General features: G+C 47.0%; 1 protein-coding gene across 1 annotated transcript in view; it reads right to left on the minus strand.

Annotated features, from left to right (window-relative positions):
• LOC135198178 (serine/threonine-protein kinase PRP4 homolog) overlaps positions 1 to 25,872 on the minus strand; it is a 277,937-nt gene that overhangs the window by 220,606 nt on the left and 31,459 nt on the right. The window contains exon 3 of the mRNA XM_064225699.1: positions 16,976 to 17,228. Coding sequence (XP_064081769.1) covers positions 16,976 to 17,228 — 253 coding nt within the window. The remainder of the gene's footprint in view (positions 1 to 16,975; positions 17,229 to 25,872) is intronic.

Genomic DNA, 25,872 nt, shown 5'->3' on the forward strand with positions numbered 1-25,872 from the left:
TCCTAACTATACAAACCTGAGGTCCTTTTACAATAGGAAGATACTAGCGGCAGCTGGATAGGTCGTAAGCTTTCGAACAAGGGGTTCGGTAGTTAACTGCTTGTCCGACAGGCGCGCGCGCGCGACTGGTAGGTAAACAAATCACTTTTGCTTTTGGCCCAAGCAAAAACTGCAGAGTGAGGGGTGGCCATGAGGTGGGGCTATGGTGGGTAAAATGAAAAGGAACCGTCAGGTTTTGTATTAGTTAGGAAAAATGCAATTTTGGACAAATTGTCATTTGTTCCGACACGGCATACAAACCTTCGGTCCTTTTACAATAGGAAGACTCACTTCTTGGTGGGTGGAATCTGAGTCTTTTTGTGAACAGACTGGTGTTCTGCCCAACCTTGGAAGCCTCCCTGGTCGTAAGAGCGAGGGAGGGATCCAAGCCTCTGTCCGATTGATCGGGGTGTGCACCGCAGGATCAATGGTCAGACCTCTGGACCAAGTACTAAGAGAGAGGCAAGCGTATCTCTTCGTACCAGCAAACAAGAACAAGTTCCTATTTGCAAGAGGCAACAACGTTATGGTTTGTCTCTTGTTGGCATCCACTTCCCCCCCTTGTAGGAGGAAGTGGTGGATATTCGCTCCCATCCCTAGTGAAAGGGATAGGATGGGGCTCTGTCGAGTAGCTCACCGGCATCTCGTCCTTATCCAGCAAGGTGATGACCGTATCCCTCTACCCACAGGTAGAGGGGTAGAAAAAGATAGGAAGAGAAGCCAGTCACTCTCTCATTCACTATCTATTCTTACAGTCACACCAGGACTCGATGCTGTTCAGCCTGCTAGGGTCTGGGTTAGCTACACAACGTGTTGAGCAGCCACCACGGGTCCTAAGGAAAACGATCCAAGGACCTGTGGGCAATATCCAAAAGGTAGAAGATGGTGCCAGTGGTCTGGTTTGTACCAGACCCCTGCCTTCAGCCTGCGCCACGGAGAAGTTCTTGTGTAACTCGAGGGAGTGTACTTCTAGGTCATCTTGGTGCTGACGAAGAGTCTTCAACACTCCGCCTGGGATGTCGAGTTTCTTCAGAAAGCGCGTCGCGCTTTCAACAGGACAAAGCAGCATCTCCTTCGCATCGAAGGCGTGAAGTCCATTAGGGAGGGGACTGTGAAGGACTCTAACCGATCGTCAGGAACCGAAGGGTTCAGAGTCTTCGCTACGAATTCGGTACGAAATCGAGCGTCACGAATCCCCATCCCCTGGATGCTTGACTTCGCAGGCAAAGTCATGCAATTACCTCAGAGGAAAAGAAGGGAATTGTCGAATGACCTATCCCTCTTCTCGACTTCGGTGATGTCCTGTACCCATACTGGTCTATCCGTCTGCAGCGAAGTTGTTGTTCTCGGTAGTGGATAGGACACCGACACTCAATGTTGGGTTGTGATGGTATGGGTACTGTGACAAAGCCGTTAGGACGAAGAAAAGATTGTTATGGAACAACCGAAACTAAGTCCACAGCGAAGTTCGTAACAGACTTGGGCGCTCTGACAGCTGCCTACTGACTGCGTTTCGGTAGGAGGCAAGTTGTCCAAGCACCGAGCAAGTCACGTGACCTTCGCCTTAACAGGGTTATGCCAAGAGACTAAACAAATAATTTGTTCGTCACCGATGCCAGAAGGCAAGGTGATGACTCTCTTAAGGCATGTGCCCAACAGGCGAAAGTCAATTGCCTTCTAGAGACCGCGGTCCTTGATGGCAAGATATCTCATAGTATAGTTGATTCTCGGGTAAGGAGAAACACACTATGTGACGTTGAAGACGAAGGTGTACAGAAAATGCAACCTACGTCTTCACAGCTGAACCGAGAGAGGGATTCTCAAGATTCTGAACCTGTGCTACAAAGACTGAGAACGCTAAACCGCTATTGATTGCTGTCCGTGAGGACCGTAGTTGCAATAAAAGCGGAGCGCTTCCAGTAATGAAGACAGGGAACTACTGCCTGAAGAACTGCTTCTCATGGGCTGAAATTTGGAAGTAGAGCTGTCAGGTCGGAGAGTAGGCGATGTCTTCTGACATATCTGTTAATTCGGGTGGCGAGCAATGAAATTGCACACCTACGAATACGAGATATTTTGAAGACAAACTCAGATGTCTGCAAAAATCATTCGCATTATCGCAGTGCGATGCAGCGGTTGACTAGTACAGACTTCTGTTACCGTGCGGTAAACAGAAAGATGACAGAGTCCAAGAGATATCTCTGTTGAAAATTCTCCGCAATGTCGAAGGCGATGAAATCGAGCGTCACAGCAGTAGATGGTCCTTCATTATTGCGAGAATCCCCGTTAATCAGAGACCTAAGTCCATGATTGTTGGCAGAGATACGGTTCGGTAGTCAATCCAACCAGGGGAGAGAGAGACGTAACCGACCGTGCATCTCAGAGACCTAGCTGATACTGAGCCGCTATCAGGCAGTTCAATACGCAGTAGCTCTCGGTGACTCGTCATCCTGAGTTGCAGGTAATCCATTATTCCACGAAGGAATGCGTTCGGCTAGAACCATCGAGCCTAAAGAATACGCTCGAGCAATTAATATTTAACCGAAACGGATTTCGGTAAATACAAAAGCTGATTTGGTGTTGTCATGACAATACCAAAGTATCTAAATCGAAAACTGATAACTGCTGGGAGGTTGCAGGCAACCCCGAGTTGCAGTTCAATTAAGATACAATTCGTCTCGGTCACAAACCGTAGAGTTAACTACGGTATGCGCCTACCCCACGGACATTCAACTGTTAAAGAATCATGTCGCGAGGGTAATATACGTAGTATATTTGTAGGTTCTGTACCACGACCTCCATCCTAAATTCTTTTCCTCGAGGAATGAGAATAAGGATTGGAGATCGACCGCCTTCGTTCTCTTATTCAAGAGAGTGAAGGAGAAGTTTCTTTCCAAAGGAAAGCTTCAATGGTGAACAGAATACCGAAGACGATAGTTCAAGCCAAACTGGAAGTTCCCGTCCGTTCTTCTCTATTCCAGGTAAGCGCCTACTGTGAGATACTCTTCTTTCAGCAGCGGTCTTCTTCCAAATGCTAGAAATTACAGGAATTCGAGCATAAGCGAGGTTCCCGATTATCGTGTAACAATTATCGGGGAGGTTCTCGCTCACTTTGGACCGTGGTCTCGACCTGAGTGTTTGGAGATCGTAAAAACTCGAACACTCTGAGTGCGCTAGAAATTCCGTAGAATTCTAAGCACTCTGCGAAACCCCCCACCGAATTCGTCAGACGATATCGGCTGGTGGTCCTCTCGATTCCCGTAGAAATCGAGAAGGGGCAGGATCCCTCCTCATGACCGGGGCTTACGTCAGGTAGACCCGAAGGTCCCCCGGTAGCGCAGCCCCTAACGTGGGATCTACAGAGAAATCTCTGTAGGATCCCTCCCACCCTTTCCCTCGTAGCCGTAAGGAGAGAGGGAATGGGGGAGGAATTGGATACTGGCTCGCCTTCCCAGCGGATCTAGCAGTTGGAGAAGAAAAGGAGCAGCCATCGCCTTACGGCGATGGCCTCTCAGAGCCTGGGAAAACGTATCGTCAGGAGAAAACGTTTTCCCGAGGAGGGTTACGAACTCATACTGTAGGTAAGTGTCTGCCGCCACTGTGAAAACGTTCGTCTGGGTGGGGCTGATCGACACCTGACAGTAGAGAGCCGATACCGCTCCGACTCATTCCAGTCCTCGTCGAGGTCGAAACCTCAGGAGGACCGAAGGGGGTATATTTAAATACGGTGTCCGAAGACACGTATAAACGCCTCTGTCGCAGTAGAGGAGGTGAAGTAGCTTGTTCGACCGTCCAGAACTGAGAGAGCCCTTCTTGTCCGGAGACGAGAGACTACCTGGTTCAACACAGTCAGCAAGCTCCGATCGCGGCCGACCCACCGTCGATTTGGGTTCCCTCTCGGGCCCCAAAACGACTCGAGCCGAGACGTGGCTCTGCTGTGGTAGCGGCGATCCTTCCCCGAGGTCATTGTGCTGACGAATCAGCGCCGTAACCTCGGCAAAGTTCCTCTGGATCTCGGAAGTCACAGCATCTTGCAGAGTGGGACCGTTAAGCCCTTCGAACAAGAGCATATTCCGAGAACCTTCCTCCTAAGAAGGGGGAACAGCGACAGCCCTCTCGGTCTTCCCCATCCACTGCGCATACGCCCTGGCCGGTCCAAGAACCGTGCCTGGCACGTAGGGCGTTGTGGTGGGATCATGAGGGGCGCACCCCTCACGATCACTCCTCAATACCTCGCTCCTCCCGGTGTAACCCGAGGTGGTTGAAGGTACGGGAGAGGCAGACCTGACGCTCCCTCGTTGCTCGCTGGCAGAACCAGCAGGCTTGGAGGGCTGCAGGCGATCGTCAACCCGTCGGTGGCGATCGAGCTGCAGGCCTGGTCGAAACCGTCTCGCTGTGGAGAACGGCTGGACTGAGCACAGCGGCCCCGATCTCGAGTGTCAGAAGAGCTGGTGCTGGTTGCCGTACCCGATCGCTCTCTGTGAGAGCGACGGTCAGGCGACCTGCAGGCTCCACTGTCACAGTGAGACGGTGCTTGTCTACGGCACGTCACGTCGCTGGTTCCAGCCGTGGCTGCACCGAGCGAACGGGAGGACCTCTTTCCCAGCCTCAGCCCGTGGCCGGTCGTGGACCGTCACGTCCCCGGGTAGCCAGCTGTCGCGCGAGAACGAGAGAACGAGGGTCTGGTGAGAGTCGCGTGAGAGGCTGTAAACAGTCCTCACGGCACGTCACGTCGCTGGTTCAGCCGTGGAGTGGCACCGGGCGAACGGGCAGGACCTCTTCCCAGCCTCAGCCCGTGGCCGGTCGTGGGACCGTCACGTCCCCGGGTAGCCGCTGTTCACCGCGAGAACGAGAGCTGGTCTGGTGAAATAGTCGCGTTGAGCGGCTGTCACCAGTCTTCCGCCCCGTGCCGTGAACCTGACGCTGAGCGGACTCAGAGGTCTGGTTCCTGGCTGCACGGTCGCTGGTAGGCGACCGTACACTCGGTACCTCCCGCGAACGAGAGGCCGAGACGGACCCTGATGCAGTGGCAGCACCACTGACACCAGGCGAGGAAGTACCGGTGTTAGCCGGTACCCCTCTGGTCCCCGTAGTCTTCTTCCTTGCGGAAGAAGAGACGCGCTCCCGAAGGAGCAGGAGGACCAGCGGAAGGAACCCTCCCGTCCCACCGAGGTGAGACGGGTCCCCGAGAAGCTCCCGAGGAAGCTTCTTAGGAGGGAGGAGGCGACCTTCTTCTTCTTCCTCGGCTGTAAAGCCTTAGAAGTCGAAGGGGAAGAGGCGGCGGCGACGACGATGAAGAAGATGAAGACGACGACCACGACACCTTCCTCCTCTTCTTCGTCAGCTTCCTCAGGACAGACGTAAGATCTGCTATCCAGGGCGGAGCCGGGGCTGCTGTAGCCGAAGCCACAGGGCCCGGACGCACCTGTACAGACAGACCAAAGTCTGGGGTAGTACCACCACGAACAGGGACAACATCAGCAGGTATGGGCATCTCAGGAACAGCAGGCACGGCCAGCACATCATCGGTAGGGACAGCCAGCGCAGCAACGGCAGGAACAGCCAGTGCAGCAACGGCAGGGACAGCCAGCGCAGCAACTGCATCCCAGAATCGGCAGGTACGGCAGGCAGCACCGGAAACACAGGAAGTGGAGCAGCAGCCAGCAACATCCTGGTACCGGCGGCAGGTCCAGGGGCGAGTTCTAGGGCAGCGGAAGTGTGGTCGCTGCAGCGCGGCAACCACGAGCGGCGGCGGCACGCCCCCCTCTCGGTTACGGCGAACGGCACTTCACAGCGGCTGTAGGCAAGACTGATACCACGTGAGGCGAGTACACCAGGTGAGGAGGGACGTCGTCACCTGGTTGCGTGGTCACCACCTCCATGGGTGACCGCAGTAGGCCCAGACATAGAACCGCAGCCCCTGGACACCAGCACGCTCTGCCAAATTGGAAGGACGCCCATACCTCACCAAGGTCCACGCTCGTGGCAGTAGCACCTGCGGAAAATAATAGTAGTAGCGATTAATTGTGGGGAAATCCCCTCGTGCGGGGGTTTGATCCCTCCCGAACGAGTGGAAGACTACCTAATACAATTGTACATCGGGCACGGAGCGCCCTCCCCCGCGCTCGACGGATCGGGCGAGGAGAAGAACGCCGATAACCTCCCCCCCCCCACCCCCCCCCCCAAGGGGAAGAGCCATCTGTGGGAACTGAGCGCGGGGGGGGGCTCTCGTTCCCCACCCCCGCACAGTACCCATGTACGCAACAACAAAATAAGAGCCCTAGAGCAATCGTGCCATCGGCACGAATACAAGGCATAAGGATCAATTCCCTGACTGAGCGGAACTTGAACCAAATAATATTGATGCAATCAATAATAAGGAAACAAAATGAAAAATGCATCTTGCAAACGATTCACTTCACAATGAATAAGGGCTCGGATCGAGCGCATTTGCGCCCTCGGTACCGAGCGCAAGGGTGAAAGGTTCCATTCCTTACCTTTATGGATCAAGGTTTCTGGAAACCTTGATCCATAATGAATTGAAGCAATCAACAAATATATGAAAATGAAAAGACTACTGCGCTTGCGATTTCACTTCATAACACAAATAAAAAAGGGGAAGGATCAATTCCCGTGAATAGCGAACAGTTGATCCCAGTCAACAAAGCAATCTCAATAAAAAAAATGAAAATGAAAAAGAACTGCACTTGCGATTTCACTTCATTCAAAATAAAAAGGGGGAAGGATCAATCTCCGGGTAAGCTCGGAAACTGATCCAAAATGAGTATTGCTACAATAAAAAATAATATATGAAAAGTTTCCGTGCCGAGCGCATTCGTTCGGCAACGGGCATACAGGTCAAAAAAATATAAATGAAAAGAGCACTTACTTACGATTTTCATCTACACATTTCCAACCCAATATACGCTCGGAGCGAGCGCTCCCGCTCGGCACGAGCATACACAATACGAGGATCATTCTGGAAAATGAATTCCCGAAATTACGCCCTTCAGTCCCGGCACTCGGGTAAGGGTCTCGGAGGGCGTTGTGAAGCCAAGATCCTTTAATTCACAATTGAATTCAATGAAATGATTGCTACTTATTCAAGTTAGTTCAACTAGATACATAGAAAAAGAAAAACACAATCATGCGAAAGCAAACGACGATGAAGCGGGCAGAGAGCGATGATACACGTCCACACTCCAGCAGGCCGAAAGCAAAAGTGATTTGTTTACCTACCAGTCGCGAAGCGCGCGCCTGTCGGGACAAGCAGTTAACTACCGAACCCCTTGTTCGAAAGCTTACGACCAGTATCCAGCTGCCGCTAGTATCTTCCTATTGTAAAAGGACCGAGGTTTGTATGCCGTGTCGGAACAACATTCTTTTATTATCACAAACCCATACATCATAATACGTAACCTGAATCCCAAACTAGGATGAAGGATGAAACAGATTAGCCCTTGAAGAGCAAGGAAGACAGCTGCAATAATTTTAGCCTTGAGAGGCAGGTGAAGGAGTTGACATTTAATCCTCCAGATAATATGTGTTTCCATACATAACCGATTTGCAATGGAAGAATACTCACTGAACATAAATTCTAATAATAATATTTATTATTTGAATACTTATCTACTGTAAAAGATAGCAATGTCTCAGCAACATTAGCATTCAAAATATAAAAGAAGATGGCTTGGTAGTCCACTACTGTTAAAAGACAGGTGATTTCCACAATGTAGGTAGTGCAGCTAGACAAAGTCTGTTCAGCCAAATGAGCAAAGAGCTTCTTACATGAAAGCCCAAACCTTCCTGGATCTTACTGCTGCCAGACGGTGTATTCCATTCATGGAGGAAGGCTCTCATGTGTGTACAACAGAAGGCTTGCAGGGAAACAGCTTCAGTTTTTGCCAGAATGAATGGAAGTGACATGAAATGACACTTTTGCCTTCGTCCAAAAATCAAAATATAACAATTTACTAAAACAAATACCTAATGATATATATAAAGGCATGCTCCTATACAACATATGTACCTTATTGTTCCCCAGAAAACCAAAACCAGGATTTAAAACAAAAGAGCCTAAAAGTTTGCTCTTTCTATCAGTTCAGGAAATGACCTGACCAGGGTTTAACAGTTCTTGAAAGCAATTTCATTGCCCTTAAGGTAAAGAGTGGGAAAGACTGAATTGCATTACTACTGCACCACACTATGTCCTCAAGCAACAAACTAAAAAAAAATTATTAATGAAATTGCCATGGCTACACAAAGATATTTACCTTCAATAAAGGTGCTACATGTGAGTCAAGCTTATGTGCTACCCTAACAAGATATTTAAAGAATGACACTGAATTCTTTGACAAGGGAGAGTTAAGTTTTCCAACACCAAAAGCTAAATGGTTAATCTTGGCCCCTTACATGCCTTAACATACCTTTACCTTATAAGAGAATGCTTGCAACATCTCTTCATTTCCCACTAAAAAGGTTAAATTTGGAATTCTTACCGTTCTCAGTATTAACTTAGCATTAACGCTGGTCTTATCTCTGAGTACAGGCAGAAACGATAAAATAGCATCTATTTTGCAAAACTTACCTTATAAGAGAATACTTGCAACTCAATGACTCTTTTAGCTGCCGCTGATGCTGCCAAAAAGTGTCTTTATATAAGTCAAATACTTCAAGTGTTGATTTCAAGGCTCAAACGGATGTGCAGATAAAAGTTTAGAACTAAGTCTAAACTCCAAGAGAGACTAATTCTGAGCTCTAGGGGGTTTAATTTCCAATAATCTCAACACCTGCCTAAGATCCAATTGTAAGAGACACAATACTGAGGAATGCATGGTTCAGTACCATTGAATAGCAGCTATTGAAAGTCCCTTACTATCTCTACAAAAACACAGGAACTTTATGATGTTATCAAAAGAGGCAAAGGTGCTGGAATTCCCTTTAAAGCAACACCAGGAACCATACACAAACCACTGTCTCTAATTTTAGGCCAAGTTGTCTCTCTTCTTCATTTAAGGATTGCCAACTCTTGAAAAATATTCTTGCCCTATGTGGTTAAGTGTACAGGCAGTCCCTGCTTAACGGCGACATCAGTTAACGGCTTCGATTTTACAACAGTTGGCTAACGACATCGTTAACCAGATTTTCAGTGCCGGTATGCAATTTTTGCAGACGTGAAAATCAGCGTTTATGGAGTCATGCATGCCTTTTATTACCTTAATTACAGTGGTGTTCCAGTTAACAATGATTTTCGGTTTTCGGTGCTCAGCTGGGAACGGAAACCCCGCTGTTAACCGGGAACTGCTTGTAGTATGCAGAGGTTTGATGAACTGCACGGTATTTGACTGTCACAGTACATCTTTCCTTAACAGAAAAATTCAAGGGAGATCTACTGAAATAGCTAGAAGGTCAAGAAACCACTACCTCTGAGGCCATCAAGGAGCTACATGAGTCATTCTAAAATTCTGTGCTACCCGAAACTTGTTCAGCACTATTCTTACTCCAGCAAAATAAGGAAAAGCATATGTATCTAGACTAGACCAGTCTAGTAGAAATGCATCCACAGCACAAACCTGCAGATCCAAGAATGGGGAAAAATAACTAACGGCTTCTTGTTCATTGTTGTTCCAAAGTAGTCCACAAAATCACAATTTTTGAAAGTAAATTGTATTTTTCCTAACTATACAAACCTGAGGTCCTTTATATAAGGAATTACTTTCAGCATAGAATGGAATTAAAGCTGTTAAATTCTTGAACTAGGTGGTTGGGCAGTAACTACCGTCTGGTAGGCAGGTAGGCCGGATGTAAACACTCCACTTTGCCTTTTGGCCCAGGTTCAGATTGAGGGGTGGCATGACGTGGGCATTAATGTAAAGGGCCTCAGGTTTCTATAATTAGGAAAAATACAATTTACTTTTAAAAATTGTGATTTGTTCCTACACGATACACAACCCCTCAGTCCTTTACATGAGGAAGACTCACTGATTGGTGGGAGGAATGTGAGTGAGCCTCTAGAACTGACTGGAGTTCTGCACACCTGGCCTATTCCTCATGGTCCTAAGACCGAGGAGGAGTACCTTGCTTCTGACAACTTGATTGGAGTATAGGAGCTGCATGATCAAGTCAGACTTTTGGGCCTTTCCGAAATGAGTGAGGAATCGTAACTCATCCAAAAAAGGGCTGGGAAGAATATTTAGAGTTGGGGGTATTAATGCAAAGTTCTGGGAAGGGTTTGCATTATTGCCAATCTCCTTCCCCACCTTGCTAGAGGAAGGAGTGGGATTGCTTCTATGATTCTGATGAGAAAAATAGAAAGGAAGCTCGATGTGTAAGCTTACCGCATCAATCGCCCAACCTGAAGGAAGAAGAGTAGAAGGACAAGGGAAGGTGGAGAGGCCAGTCACTCTCACATCCTTCTTACCTCTAGGACCACACACCATAGGCGAGATGCAACTTGTCCTCTTGAAGGAGCCAGGTAAGCAAACAACCTCCAAGCATCCACCACTGGTCCAAGGAAAAGAGGTTCCAAGAACCTGTGGGCAGACCCGAAGGAAGAAAGATATAAATACGGTCACAATGAGACCTCATCTATCTTCTGGTTTGACATATTCTTCGGAGTGATGAAATGTACCCATCCACTGGACTATCCAACTGCAGAGAAGTCTCTCACGATCTCGTAAGACTCGGAGAAAGACGTGTCATTGGACGCTTCTGCATTGGCAGTCTGGAGTGGATAAAGGCATCAACACCCAATGAAGGGTGTCAATCCTTCATAGGTACAGTAGCATGCCAATAGGAAAAAGTAATGACAGATCTGGATCAACCAATACAAAGTCCACAGCGCAGATCATGAAGGGCTTAGACTTGTCAACAGATGCTGACTGATTCTGTTGTTGTGCATCCGAGACATAGTCACAACATGACATCCATCTTTTGAAAGGTTATGCTGAGAACAACCATACAAATCGTTTATCTTGTTCGCCAATGATGTTGAGAGACGAGATGATGATTCTTGCGAGTCATGTGCACATTAGACAATAGTCAATAGCCTTCTAGAGACCAAGGTCCCTGTGATGGCAAGACAGAAGTTTCTCATCAGTAGTTGAATCTCAACTAAGGAGAAACTATACTATATTACTAGTGAATGACTAAGATGAATGTGGACCTACATCTTCACAGTTGAATCGAGAGACGTAAACTCTCAAGATTCTGATCATAGAAAAAGTCCCGTCGATGACACCAACCAGTGAAGATGGCTTTAATCCCTGTTGTTTTACAGAGGACTCCAAAAGTTAATCGGCTCTTTCATTGCTGCTCAGCGAGAAAGTCGGAGTCTGCAATGAAAGCGGAGAGTCTTCCAGTAATGAAAACACAGGGATTGTACTGCCTGAAGAACCGCTTCTTCTGGGTTGGATCAGGGAGGAAGTTTCTATTTACTTTGGAAGCAGAGCTAGTCGGGCGGGGAATAGGTGAAGTCTTCCATTATTTATTTACAATTCAGGATGAACAAATAATTATTGAACATCTTACAAATTAGGAAATGTATATTAGAAGACAAAACTCAAATTGTCTAAAGAAAATCATTCTAAGTCATCGGAGCAGCCAACGAGGCAGGCGCAATGGAACAGTCAACAAGGCTACAAACTTCTGTTACACCATGGGGTAAACAGAAAGATGATAGCGAGTCTAATGAGATACTTATATCTCTGTCTGAAAATTCTTGCAACAGTAAATGTGTTGCAGGAAAGATGGGCATTATGGGAGAATTCCGATCCAACCAGAGACCTAAGTCTGTGATTGCCAGGCAGACAGCTTCGAATTGGTAGTTAATCCTTGTTAGAGGAAAAACAATACCAAACCGAAAGGAATCTCAGAGAGTGAGCAGTACTGAGACAGAGCCCTATACCACTCGCTCAACTTGTCATACTGAATTGCCTGGTAGTGCATTCCATAAAGGAATGTGTTCAGCTAGAACCATCTAGCACAAAAAAGATACACTCGAGCATCTGCATTTTAACCGAAATGGGAGGGAAGAAAACCCTCTTGTTCGGTAATAATACATATGCTGTGGTGTTGTTGGGAAACAATACCACGAGTCATCTCAAAATCAAAACCTGTAACTCTTGGGAGACCCAAAAGGCTGTTCTGAGTTTCAGGTTAATTAAGAGAGGGTACTTTTCGTTTTGGTCACATACCAGAAGAATTAACTCACAGATATACGCCTACTACTCGGAAAATGCAACTGATAACAGAAGTATGTCGTGAGAATAATATACTAATATATTTGTAGGTTCCTGTAAATCGCACTACAGCCTAATTCTTCTTCACTCAAGGGACAAGAATAAGGACTGGAAGCAGAACTCCTTCATTCTCTAATGAAGAGAGCGAAGGTGAAGTTTTCCCAAAGGGAGACTTCTACAGTGATAACAGGATACTGAAGGCAACTAGTTCAAGCCAAACTGGTTGTTCCCAAAACAGTACCAGTGGAGAGGCGTTCAAACCTCTCAGTGCTATCCATCCTGAACAGGTTGACATATGTTTGGTAAGATCCTAAGACTGAACCAAAAATATAGTCTCTCAGGTTTGAACTCTGATGGATAGACTCCATACAATTCCTCTTATTTCCTTGTTCATTCCAGTATAACCAGGAAGTACAGGGAAAAAAAAAGAGAGGAGAATTGACTGTTCTTTACACTCTTCCCTGAACTTGTGATGTTCTCACTCTGTTAAATGAAGCATTCATTTCCTACGACTGTTTCGTTTGCGCAAACACGAGCAAAAGTTGACCGGACTTAAATGCAGTACAAGCTGGCGAGAACTTGCTATGCCTTGCTACGCATCCATCTTTGCTGTGATCGAACCTCATGAAGAGGACTACACATAAGATCTCTTCCTATCTCTTTCAGATGCCTTGTCCTGAGGGACAGCGACATCGATCTTGGCGCCTGAAGAATAACCATTCTTGGCTTTCACAGGTAGGTCCGAGCCACCAACGCAGCTCAGTCCCTTCTCTCGTCTTGCGCCACTATCGTGATAGAGAGAAGACTACTTATCACAGATTGTGGATGTAAGACCCCCCTTGGGGGTTGTACACTCGGAGAGACCTGCAAACGAGTATACCCGATGCAGCCCTGGTTCCACGAGCAGCGCCCTTGGACCCAGAGGCAGGAGAACGAACCTAGGTTCAATCTCCTGGGGCTCCCGAGACACTATTTTGTGGATAGCGTCCAGGTTCCTGCTCTGGAAGGTGCAGGTAAACTGAAGAGACAGCCAATTACTTCCTCTCCATGGAAAGGATGCAGACCCTCAGAATTCTCAAAGAAAGACTTCTCAAGGGGCGGAGAATACCTTCCTGTTCTTAGGACGTGGAAATCTTTGAAGAGGGAGGTTAGGAGATGTCAGATGACAAAGACGAAAGACGATGACCCTTTGAAAACTTGCTGTAACACGGAAAGGGAGGGTGCTATGTCATGGCAAGGATCCGCACTGATCAAGAGCAGAGAGTTCATTCGTTAAGAGCCGAGCACTCAGATCGGCAGATTGAGTTGTCTGGTCGAGCTGAGCCAAGCCGAGTCAGCTGAGCAGATCACCACCACATAATTATGAGTGGTAATCATCAATGAAGAACTATCACTTCTTCCCAATTAGCTGTAGTCCTTCAAGGCCATAGCTCTGAGAAGAAGAATAAGAGGGATTCTGTGTCTGCTATCCTAAGTGTTCGGGCCCTAAGGTCCAATACACAAGGATGGTACTTGACCATTCACCAAGAAGGTGTTGCATGCAGCTCTACATAACTCCAACCAAACTGAGGAGTAGATTCATCAGTACTGGTAAAGGCTCATCTTGCCATCCAAGCACTCGTAATAGTGAGCGCTCAGCGAGAAAAACCCGACTCTTATAAGACAATAATCGGGCGAGCCTTCTCTCGCCCTGGTACTTGGCAATATGATGAAGCCGAGCACTCAGCGAGTACCAACTAAACCAAGGGATTCAGGTGCTCGGCGAGACTCCCGATTATTGTAATACTCATCGGGAATACCCTTTGCCCGAGTGTTTGGAAATCTCAGAAAATCAAATCACTCTGCAAACTTTAGAAATTCCAAGGAATTTAATGACTTAGTGAGACTCCCGATTTTCATAAAAACAATTACCGGGGATGTCTGTCTCACCCGAGCGTTTGGAAATTACAGAAAACCTTACAGAAAACCCTAACACTGAGAATGCCAGAAATTCCAAGGAAATCGAGCATTCAGCGAGATTCCCAGGTATTGTAGTAACAATTATCAGGAATTCTCGTCTCGCCTGAGTGTTTGCAGATTGTAGAAGGCCAAAACACTCAGAGAGTACTAGAAATTCCAAAGAATTTAAGCGCTTGGCGAGACCCCCAAATTTCGTCAAACGATCATCGGGGGGGGGGGGGGGGGGTGGGGGGGGGGGGCCCCTCCTCGACTCCCGTAGAAATCGGGGAGGAGCGGGCATAAAAACCAGTTCTAGATGCAAGCACTTACGACTGGAATGAGAGTACAACCAACAGAATATATACACTCAAGGCTTCCAAAATGCAAGAACCCATAGGGGACTGCAAATTGAAATCCCTCCAAAGGATAGAAAAAGCCATGGAGACAGTCTCCAGTTTTGACATTAGATCCTTCCTCAACGACGTGGACGTACGTTCAGTTAAGATCCCTCCAGGAACGTAGTCCCCCAACGCTGAATCCTACGGAGAGCACTCTGCAGGATCCCTCCTATTCACCTTGCCCCTCCCGGCATAGCCATAAAAAGTAGAGGGAACAGGTGAGGAAGACTAGACACTCTCCCTTGCCTTGCTAGAGGAACTTGCAGGAGAAGCGAGTCAAGGTGATGGCCGCTACACGAGTCTAGGAAAGTGTTATTGACTGGAGAAAGCGCTTTCCCAAGGAGGGTTACGAAACTCGCACGGCAGGTGAAACGTTCGCTGAGACCAGTCGGTCATGCAAACGTGACCGTCTTCTGGTTGGGGCTGAGCTAGAGAGAGCCTGACTAGAGAGAGCCGGTACGGTCCTCCAACGCGTCCAAGTCTCCATCGAGGCTGCAACCTCTCAAGAGGACCAAAAGGGGGAGCCCCTACCGGTCTCTGCGTGCACGGTCCCATAGGACCATCACGTCAACCACGGGAACCGAGTAATAACCACGAGAGCGATCATCAGCAGGCGTGAGTCACCTGAGTGACTCGCTCCTTTCTTCCACTCCGTGCCCGAGTTGTGACTGTGGAGTCACCAACTCTGGATGCACGCAAATCCGAAGATTTATGTGTGTTCGGGGAACTTGCGAACAAGCGCACAACACAGAACTAGTCTTAGGGGCAGAACCTCTAGGACTAGCAGCTGAAGTGTGAACCACTGAGGCAAAAATCATTGATGCATAGGTTTTAATGAGTGTCTCTGAAGAGATCATCCCTAAAGAGAGTGCTCAATACTAGACACACTCATAAAAGCACACTTGCCTAGCGAAATGGTAAGGGGCGAGGAAGGCTCCAACAGTGTGAATACCTTACACAGCACTGAACAACTCACAGACATGGGGAGAGGAGGTGTCCCAAAGATCTGTGAGTGCTCAGTCTTAAGAACAAAACCCTGCAAAGCAATGCGGAATAGTACGACTCCTTTTTGATAAGCCTTGAGGATTATGCAAGGGAGAGCCTTGTTCAGGTGGACAGGTATGAGGTAGCCCAAACCTGCCCCACCCAAGGCTGGAACAATCACCTGCATGTGACCCAGAGCCTCTGCCTCCCATCCAAAACGAAGTGTTCACAAGAAACCCAAAGGACTCCCCTTATATGTATTCCTCCTCCCATATGGGAGATGGGGAGAAAAGGATAAATAATGGAGAAGGAGAGCTTGGTGACAAAAGGAGAGGTGATGGAAGAACAGAAATTCTCATCCCACTTGGGTCTGGCTTCCTCCTTAAAGAGGCTGCAGTAGCCCTGGAATTCCTAGTGGTTATACTAACAGCAGACACAGTAGGCAACACCATGAGGGTTGTATCAGCAGCAGACTTTACAGACAAGTCATATTAAAATGTGGATGATCCCTTCATCCCTCAATACCTGGCCCCCCTCCCCAATCAGAAGGGATGATAACACGAAAGGAGTTGGAAGAATTTAATTAGACAAGCAAATTGCATGCTAACACTTGACTGATACCTCTCACCTATTGCCTATTTCCGATACAAACCAACATTGCTGAAATTGAAAGGAAGAATAATAAACAAAACTATGGGGAATAATCATCATGGATAAAAATAACACTATGACGGCAATAAAAATCACAAGTTCGATTCAGCAGTCAGGAGTACAGCTACGGCAACAGCCAAAGAAAAAGTGCCAAGTTCAATGACATATTCCAGCTAGCACTAAATGATGCTCCTACATAAAGGATGATGGTTTGTATTTCTGTAGGAACAACTAATTGTTTTATGGTCACATAAAGCCATGAAGGTTTTGCTTTTATTTTAATAAATAAATATACCATCATTAATTGTATCAGTAACATTTCTAGTGCCTTCATTATCAATTCTGTGATATTTCATGTGCACTGATTCCAGACACATGTAACTTTATTTTTTCAAAGCATACAAATATCCAAATTGTCCCAGGGAATATCAAGAAAGACGAGGGATCACATATGAGTCATTTACACAGGATTTCTATGGCAGTCCAAAGTCACTCCCTGGGTATTTGATAGGAGTACTTTTGCCATAAACTATACTATACAAAATATAAAGGTTAAAAGATTTATGGAGATATTGGATAGAGAGGCCATTATATCAGCCTCTCACAAGGTATTAAAGCTTTATCATAATCCCAAATATAAAGGCAAGGTGAAAAAAAAGTAAAATGCATCCGAATTCACCCTAAAGAGTAATGCAGGCATTAGCCCCTCCTAAATAATTTGCTTACCTCGTCATTTTTACTGCCATTTTGATTGTTGACAACAATTTTCATGGATTCTAGAACACCATTACCAGTTGAGGAACGTAAAATTTCCACATCTCTACCTCTGGTTTCTAGGGCTTGGCTATGAGGCTCCACATCATCCAAATCGCCTAGTCCGGATTCCAAGAGTTCGTCAATAATTTCAACATCTTCGTCCTGAGACTCTGAGCTACTGGAGTCTTTTCTCCTGTGTCTTGATCTGTGTTTCTTGTGTTTCCTGGAATCAAATCCCATATCTAATTAAAGGTATCCATAAAAATTGAAACAAATATAAAAAAAACTGAATAATACATAAACAATGCTTTATGTTACTATTGTACTGATTATAACACTATGGCAACCCAATATTTTTAATTGAAAGGAAATTAAATTACTTAGTTAATAGCATTTAAAAAGCACTATCTTTACCACACTGTACAAAGGAACCTCACCTGATGGTAGCAGCCTTTCAATTATTAACATTGCACTCTAAAATCTTCAAAAAACCATGTAAAAATGGTTTTTTCATTATAAAATGAAGTTTCATATAAACTTACCAAGTACTAATTACACAGCTTTACTTTTCTACTCGCGCAGCGGCTAAAATTTGAAGTTCGCAGTAACGATTCATTTTTTTGTGTAGGTAATTAACTACCTCGCCCTCTATTGGGGAAATAGGTGCAACAAAACAGAGACTTCTTTTGTGCTTCATGTGCATTAGCGGGGAGGGAGGAAGGGCTCTGATCTGTAATTACTTGGTAAGTATAAATGAAAATGACATTTTTATGAGTGTTATAATTATACTTACCCAGTAATTATATAGCTGCGAGTTTCACTCGCCGGCAGTTAAAGTCCCAAATTTTGCAGGTTGCACTAATTTTCTATTTGTTTTGGTTAGGTAACAGTGCCCACTTTCAGGAACAGAAGGTGGGCTCCTATTACATAATTACTTAGCATAATTAAAACTTTAAAAATGATATTGTAATGATACAATTAAGTTTGTTCATACTTACCTGGCAGATATATATATAGCTGTATTTTCCGAAGTCCGACAGAAATTAAAAAACTTACGACACACGTAGTGGGAGTCAGGTGGTTAGTACCCATTCCCGCCGCTGGGAGGCGGGTATCAGGAATCATTCCCATTTTCTATTCATAATTTTTATTTCCACTGTCTCCTGAGGGGAGGTGGGTGGGTACTTAATTATATATATCTGCCAGGTAAGTATGAACAAACTTAATTGTATCATTACAATATCATTTTGTTCATGAAACTTACCTGTCAGATATATATATAGCTGAATCCCACCTTTGGTGGTGGGAGTAGACAGAATAGAAGATTTTAGGAAACATATATATGCAGATAAATGATATCTTGATTCCTTACCTGTTAGCATAGCTGACTTCGTGGTTACTGCCGCGTAAGTCTGCTTGTGCTATTAGAGTTGCCAGCGAGGTAGAGACCTATATAGCTGGTGCACTCAAGATGATCTGTCAACGGGGGCGTGACCACGATGTGACTAGACCATTGACCATACAATGAGGGCAACGAAGTAAAAAACCACCTGGCCTAGTCTACCAAAGGTATACCACTAAACTAGACTAAAGAAGGGAGATCCGCCTCGGGCGGTCAACACACCAAAAAACACACACAATTAAAAGCTCATCTAACCACTAAAGGAAAGGATGAGTGCTACCTCCTGCCCCGCCCCCCAAAACAGTGTCTGCAGCGACGTATGGTCCAAGCGACGAGCAATGTTCGTATGTCGCTTTCACCTCCCGCAGGTAGTGTGAAGCGAACACCGAGTTGCTCCGCCAATATGTGGCACTCAAAATGTCACTGAGTGCCATATTTCTGTGAAAGGCTATCGAGGTCGAAATAGCCCTCACCTCGTGGGCATTCACTTTAAAAAGCTTCATGTCACTATCACTACATGTGGAATGAGCTTCCTTAATGGTGTCTCTCAAGAAGAAAGAAAGCGCGTTCTTTGACATGGGAAGATCGGGCTTCTTAACCGAGCACCACAAGTTGCCCGAAGGTCCTCTACAGTCCTTCGTTCTGTCTAAATAGAATTTGAGAGCCCTGACAGGGCACAGGACTCTCTCTGGCTCATTACCCACGATCTCTGTCAAACCCTTGATTTCAAATGTCTTGGGCCAAGGGTTGGACAGGTTTTCGTTCTTTGCTAAGAACATTGGGCTTAAAGAACAAACCGCATCCGAGTTCTTAAACCCAACATGCTTGCTTATAGCCTGGATCTCACTAACTCTCTTCGCCGTCGCCAGAGCAGTTAGAAAAAGTGTCTTCCTTGTAAGGTTTCTAAGCGAAGCTAAGTTGAGAGGTTCAAATTACTGGACATCAAAAACTTTAGAACATGTCTAAATTCCAAGAAGGGACTCTTGGTTGAGGTACCTTCGAAGTCTCGAAAGACTTAAGAAGATCATGAAGGTCTCTGTTGTTGGCTAGTCCAGTCCTCTATGCCTAAAGACTACAGAAAGCACACTTCTGTAGCCTTTTATCGTAGGCACGCTAAGCGAACTTCATTTCTCAGTAGAGAAGGAAGTCTGCGATCTGGCTCACAGAGGTAGAGGTGGAGGAAATGTCTTTCTTCCTGCACCAGCTCCGGAAAACAGCCACTTGGATTGGTATACGGCAATAGAAGAAGGTCTTCTTGCCGTTGCGATTGCTTTCGCCACCGTCTTGAAAAACCCCTCGCTCTGGCCAACTTCTGGATAGTCCTGAACGCAGTCAGACTCAGAGCGGGGAGGTTTTTGTGATACCTCTCGAAGTGGGCTGTTTGAGTAGATCTATCCTTGGAGGCAGAGTCCTCGGAAAGTCTACAAGAAAGGACATGACCTCTGTGAACCAGTCTGTCGCTGGCCAGAAGGGGGCGATGAGAGTCATCCTCGTTCCCTCTGATGCCGCGAATTTTCTTATCACTTCCCCTAGGACCTTGAACGGGGGAAAGGCCTATACGTTCTAGTCCCGTCCAGTCCCAAAGAAGGGCGTCTACTGCTACTGCTCCTGGGTCTAGAACTGGTAAGCAGTACAGCGGAGTCTCGTTGTCCTGGAAGTTGCGAAGATGTCTACGAGAGGACATCCCCATAACTTCCACAACCTCTGGCATATTTCCTGATGAAGAGTCCACTCCGTCGGCAGAAGTTGACCTTGTCGACTGAGCAGATCTGCACGGACGTTTTCTACCCCTGATATGAATCTCGTCAGTATAGAGACGTCGTGTGCCTTCGCCATAACAGGATCTCCTTTGCAGGAAGAACAGGGATCGAGAGTGGGTTCCTCCCTGTTTCTTGAGGTATGCCAGGGCTGTGGTGTTGTCCAGTTGATCTGCACCACATTGCCGGGAGACTTCGTTCTGAAAGAACTGGAGCGCAAGATGAACTGCTGCCAGCTCCTTGAGGTTTATGTGCCAGGACTATACGCCTGTTTCGCCACTCTCCAGGTGCCTGACACTTCCTTCCCCCCCAGTGTTGCTCCCCACCCCGTGGAAGACGCGTCGGAAAACAACACTAGGTCGGGGTTCTGAAGCTTGAGGGTAAAGACCTTCTGCGAGCTTCAAATGGGGTCGGTCCACCATCTTAGGTGTTCCTTTACCTCTTCTGATAACACCAGAATCGAATCCAACGTGTTTTGGTGCTTCCAATTGTCGGCAAGGAAGAATTGAAGAGGTCTGAGGTGCAACCTCCCTAGGGAAACAAACTTCTTCCAGTGAGGAAATGGTCCCCAGCAGACTCATCCATTCCCTCACCTGAGCATGATTCCTTCCCCAGAAAGGTTGACACTTTGCTTAGGCAATCTAGTTGTCGCCCCTGGGACGGAAAACGCCCGAAAAGCCACTGAGTCCATCTGAATCCCCAGATAGACTAAAGACTGAGAGAAGGGTCAGATGTGACTTTTCGAGGTTCACCAGAAGCCCCAGGGACTTCGTTAACGACAAAGTCGTGTGAAGGTCCTCCAGACAACCGGTCTTTCGAGGAGGCTCGTACGAGCCAGTCGTCCAGGTGGAGAGAGATCCTGACATTGGAAAGATGAAGCCACCTCGCAATGTTCTTCATCAGTAGGGTGAATACCATGGGAGCAGTGCTGAGTCCAAAGCAGAGAGCCCTGAATTGAAAACACTTTTCCTTTCAGGACAAACCGCAGGTATTTCCTGGACTGGGGGTGGATGGGGACGTGGAAATACGCGTCCTGGAGATCTAGTGAAGCCATCCAATCCCCCGGTCTCAAGGCTCCCATCACTGACTGAGGTGTCTCCATCTTGAACCTCTGCTTGATGACAAAGAGGTTCAGGTTGCTGACATCGAGTACCGGTCGCCATTCCACCCGACTGCTTTGGCACCAGGAACAGTCTGTTGTAAAATCGGGGGAATTCAAGTCGGAGACCTGTTCTACGGCGTGTTTCACGATCATCTGATCTAACAGATCGTAAAGCACTTGTTGCTTTTCTCCCCGATAGGAAGGAGACATGTCCCCTGGGTGTCGTAGACGCGGGGGTGGTTCAGGAACGGGATCCGGTAACCAACTTCTTTTAAGATGTCCACGGACCATTTGTCCGCACCTCTCTCTTCCCAGGCTTGCGCAAAAAGCTGAAGCCTGGCTCCAACCGGTGACTGAAGGACTTCTGCTTCACTTCTTGTTCTTGGCCAGCGCAGTGGCTCTGCCTCTGGAAGTGCCTCTTCCTCGAGGGGCTGGTCTCGAGGAAGAACTACCTCGAAAGGGCTTCGATTTCTTGAGAATCGAAACTCCCGAGGACGAAGGAACCGCAGGTCTCCTTGAAGAGTTGTTGCGAGAGATCTTGCGTGGCCTTCTCCTGTAGACTGGTCCGCAATGTCTTTTACCATAGCCTGGGGGAAGAGATGATCCGAAAAAGGAGCGAAGAGCAAGTCTGCTTTCTGTGACGGAGAAACAGATTTAGCTGTCCAATTGCAAAACAGGGATCTCTTCTCAAGAGCCCTGTGCAAAAGTGAGCTGTAAGCTCCTCCGAACCATCTCTGACGGCCTTGTCCATACACGACATTACGCTGGACAGCTCCCCCAGACTAATCGAGTCGGAACTCCTAGACTTGGCATCCAGAACTCCCAAACACCAATCTAGAAAGTTGAAGACCTCTAACGTCCGAAAGAGGTCCCTTTAACGGTGGTAGCTCCATTTCCGTAGTAGACCAGTAAAACTTTCGAAGATGGACAGGTGAGAACATCCTCGAGGCATCCACAATGCTGGCGAAGTCTCCTTGGGCTGACGAGGGAAGTCTGATACCTACGTCTTCTCCCGTCTCATACCAAATGCCAGCCTTCCCACTAAGTCTCGAAGGTGGCAGGGGGCAAAAGAAGTCTTTCCCTGAGACTTCCTTTTCTCCATCCAGTCATGGACCTTACGAAGAGCCCTCTTAGTTGAAAGGGGACTTCTTCATTCTGACGAATGCCGAGACCTTGTTGATCTTTGAAGAAGAAGAAAAGTTGTGAAGGAGGAGAGCGAGGAGCTTCCGGGTGAAACGTCTCTCCAAACTCTGATTGAAGAAGGCGGGTCAAAACCATGGTAGCGGGAAGAGAACTGCCGCCAAAAGGTTTTCCTCATCATCCACTTCAACCGAAGTCGCTAACCTCTGCTTCCGACACAGGTGAAGTTGGAGGCAAATAGGCTGGACCAAGACTATCTGGTCTAAGTTTCCAAGAGGCGCGCTTTTTGTGTTATGTGAAGTGGAAGGCAAAGCTGACTCCTTAATAGAAACTCCGGTCGTATCTCTAAGACCCGAAGTAACTTGCAAAGTCTCATCACAAACAGGTGGGAGGCGACGCAAACTTCCACATCTTCGTCCACCCGAGCGTCCGCCGTTGGCGCACACCTGCGTCCACTGGCGCACACCTGGCGTCCACTGGCGCATACCTGGCGTCCACTGCGCACTGCCTGGCTGCAACTAGCGCGGGATTGGCGTCCGCTGCGTCCGCTGGCGCACGCTTGGCGTCCACTGGCGTGCGAATGACATTTACTAAGGCGCGCTTAACATCTCGTGCGCGTCTGCTTCCGCTGGTGCACTCTTAGATGCCACTGGCGTTCGCTTGGCTTCCGACCGAGCGTCAGGAACGTGAACTTGCACCGAAGCGTTCACGCAAGTATCGAGCTCTCGCACCGCAAGCTTACGATCGGGTAATACCGCTTCATTCATGCGACCCTGAGCTGAGCAAAATCCTCTTCCCGTCCTCCAGAGAGCCGCTGGGGAGTCGCACTGAACTCTAGCAGGCGAAGAAAGTGGAGAGATAGACGAGCGAGTAGAGGGAGAGGGAGACCTTCTAGATCTCTTCACAGGCAGACGGTCATCCTTCTCCTGGGACGTGGTTGCGTCCCTTTCTTAGCAAGAGCATCAGCAAGCTGTTGCTGCAAAGAGCGCAGGATCTTCTCAGTAGGAGAGGATTCCTTGTCAGGTGACGGGCTGATCCTGTGAGGAAGGCGAGGGGCGAGGGGACGCCTTCTTCCTTCTCCCAGAAACTGCTGTAGCGCGCGCTCGAGAGCGACTGGGGCGCTCAACAAAGTCATCATCCGATGACTCCTTACGCTTCTTCTGTGGCGGGAAGGCTGCGAACACACTCTCAGGCAATGATCGCCTCTCGAGAGCCAAAACTGGACGTGAAGCGTCACGATCACCAACGCTCCTTTTCAGCGGGCGTGAAACAGAATGAGAGCTCCACCCCTTGTGCGGGGAGGAAGCCTCTGAAGAAGAGAAACACTCTTTCAGGAGGCGTGCACGCGCACGCTCCTTGGCAGTCTGTGTACCGTCAACAGATACTGCCGAAGGCACGTCAGATCGGTGGGCGTTCCCGTAACCCTCCTGCGGCTTTCGACATGCCCTCTCCCTGAAACCTGGGAGTCCGGCAGCGGTCTAGGCCTAGAGGCGAAATGGGGCCGATCTGACGCACCCTCCACCAACGAAGGAGCACTGTCACTGCACTTTGCACCTTCACTTTTGCCTTCTAAGGGCGAGCACTTTAGATTCTAAATTACGAATCGACTCTAAGATAAGTGTAAGGGTATTACCCTCCACAGACACTGTTTCAGGCCCGAAGGCAACACTACAGGGTTAAGGAGTAGTGATTAAAGGAGGGTTAGTAGGAGAAACATGAACTTCCTGACGTTTACCTGAAATGCTCCTGGAGGAAGACCTCCTTAACCTATCCCGTTCAAGCTTACGCAGATAGGACTCATACGCTCTCCATCCAGAATCAGAAAGACACTCACATTCCTTGCAGCGACTTTCATACATACAATCATGCTCTCTGCAACTCTTACACAAAGTATGAGGGTCTACTGATGCTTTCAGTAGCCTACCTCGACAATCACTCTTGGTACAAAACCTGGCGCTAGCCGAACTAGAACCAGACATCTTATTTAAAGAGAAATCAAGCCAAAATCAATCAATTCCACAATTAACGTGTGCCTAGCCACCGATCCAAAAGTCAAGATACCAAAAAATCAAAAAGGGGTACTTATAGTAGCCAAGTTTCCTAAATTCAAGACGGAGGTGCTGAAAACTGTGTTTACAACACCGGCGACAGAAAAATTATGAATAGAAAATGGGAATGATTCCTGATACCCGCCTCCCAGCGGCGGGAATGGGTACTAACCACCTGACTCCCACTACGTGTGTCGTAAGTTTTTTAATTTCTGTCGGACTTCGGAAAATACAGCTATATATATATCTGACAGGTAAGTTTCATGAACAAAATGTAATTTTTAATTACTATACAACTTCCTCAGTAATTACATAGCTGAATCCCACATTGCAGGAAGGTGGGAAGCATGGATAATTCTACCTCAGATTCATAAAAATACATAGACTGAGAATAGAAAAAACTTTGCCAACATTAATTAAAAAGTTTGTTGATTCCTTAACTGATAAGAGAGTTGTAGCAGGAAAATACTGCCTCTGGTTGCCACTCATCTTATCATGTAATGGTGTGGTGGTAAAGCCATGTAGCACCTATTACAAAGTGGGACCTTTGTAGCAAAGGATAATTCCAATGGCTAACAAAGGATAAAAAATAATAACCCCTGCCAAGGGCTCAGTACCAACATATCACAGGAAAAGATTGTTACCTATAACCAAAATAATAAAATATCCACCACCACCCTATCAAAGGACTGAAGGGTACTCCAGGTACTTCATACCTTTAGACTTCCCATATCAAAACCTCACACCTTATGTCAAGGAGAAAAATATTTTAGGAAGGGTTGCTTCCTACACTTCCTTTCCCAACACCACACAAGCCACCAGAAACAGACCCAGGGTACTGCAGTCCTCATACACCGTTTCAATATCAGAGATAATGCGATGAAAACACAGACTTGCATTTCCAAAATGTAAAATTAATAATGGAAGAAATAAATTTCTTTTAAAAGCCAGAGAAGTGGTAACTGCCTTAGTCTCATGAGCTTTAGCATTGAAGTCCGGGAGAACGTCCTCCTCAACTGAAGAACGTGCTTCTTAGATGACGTCTCTTAAGAAGAATGCTAAAACTTCCATGATGTCTTTAGCTCTGTGAAGGTAGTATTTTAAGAATCTCACTGGGAACAGAGTTCTTTCCTCATCGCCATTACCCAGGACTTCTGTCAAACTACGGATCGAAAAAGAGCGAGGCCAGGGATTATAGGGAGACTAGTTCTTGGCTAAAAACCCGAGGAAATATGAACGCATAGCTTTCCCTATCAAAAAGCCTAGGGAATATGAACAAATAGCTTTCCCTTTCAAAAAACCTATTTTCATATCAAGTGCAAAAATCTCCCTAATCCTTTTAGCAGTCGCTAAGGACACTAGGAAGAGAATTTTTATAGTCAAGTCCCTCAGACTAAGTTCATGCATAGGTTCAAAAC

This window comes from Macrobrachium nipponense, chromosome 21, assembly GCF_015104395.2.
Source record: "Macrobrachium nipponense isolate FS-2020 chromosome 21, ASM1510439v2, whole genome shotgun sequence".
Taxonomy (NCBI): Eukaryota; Metazoa; Arthropoda; class Malacostraca; order Decapoda; family Palaemonidae; genus Macrobrachium; species Macrobrachium nipponense.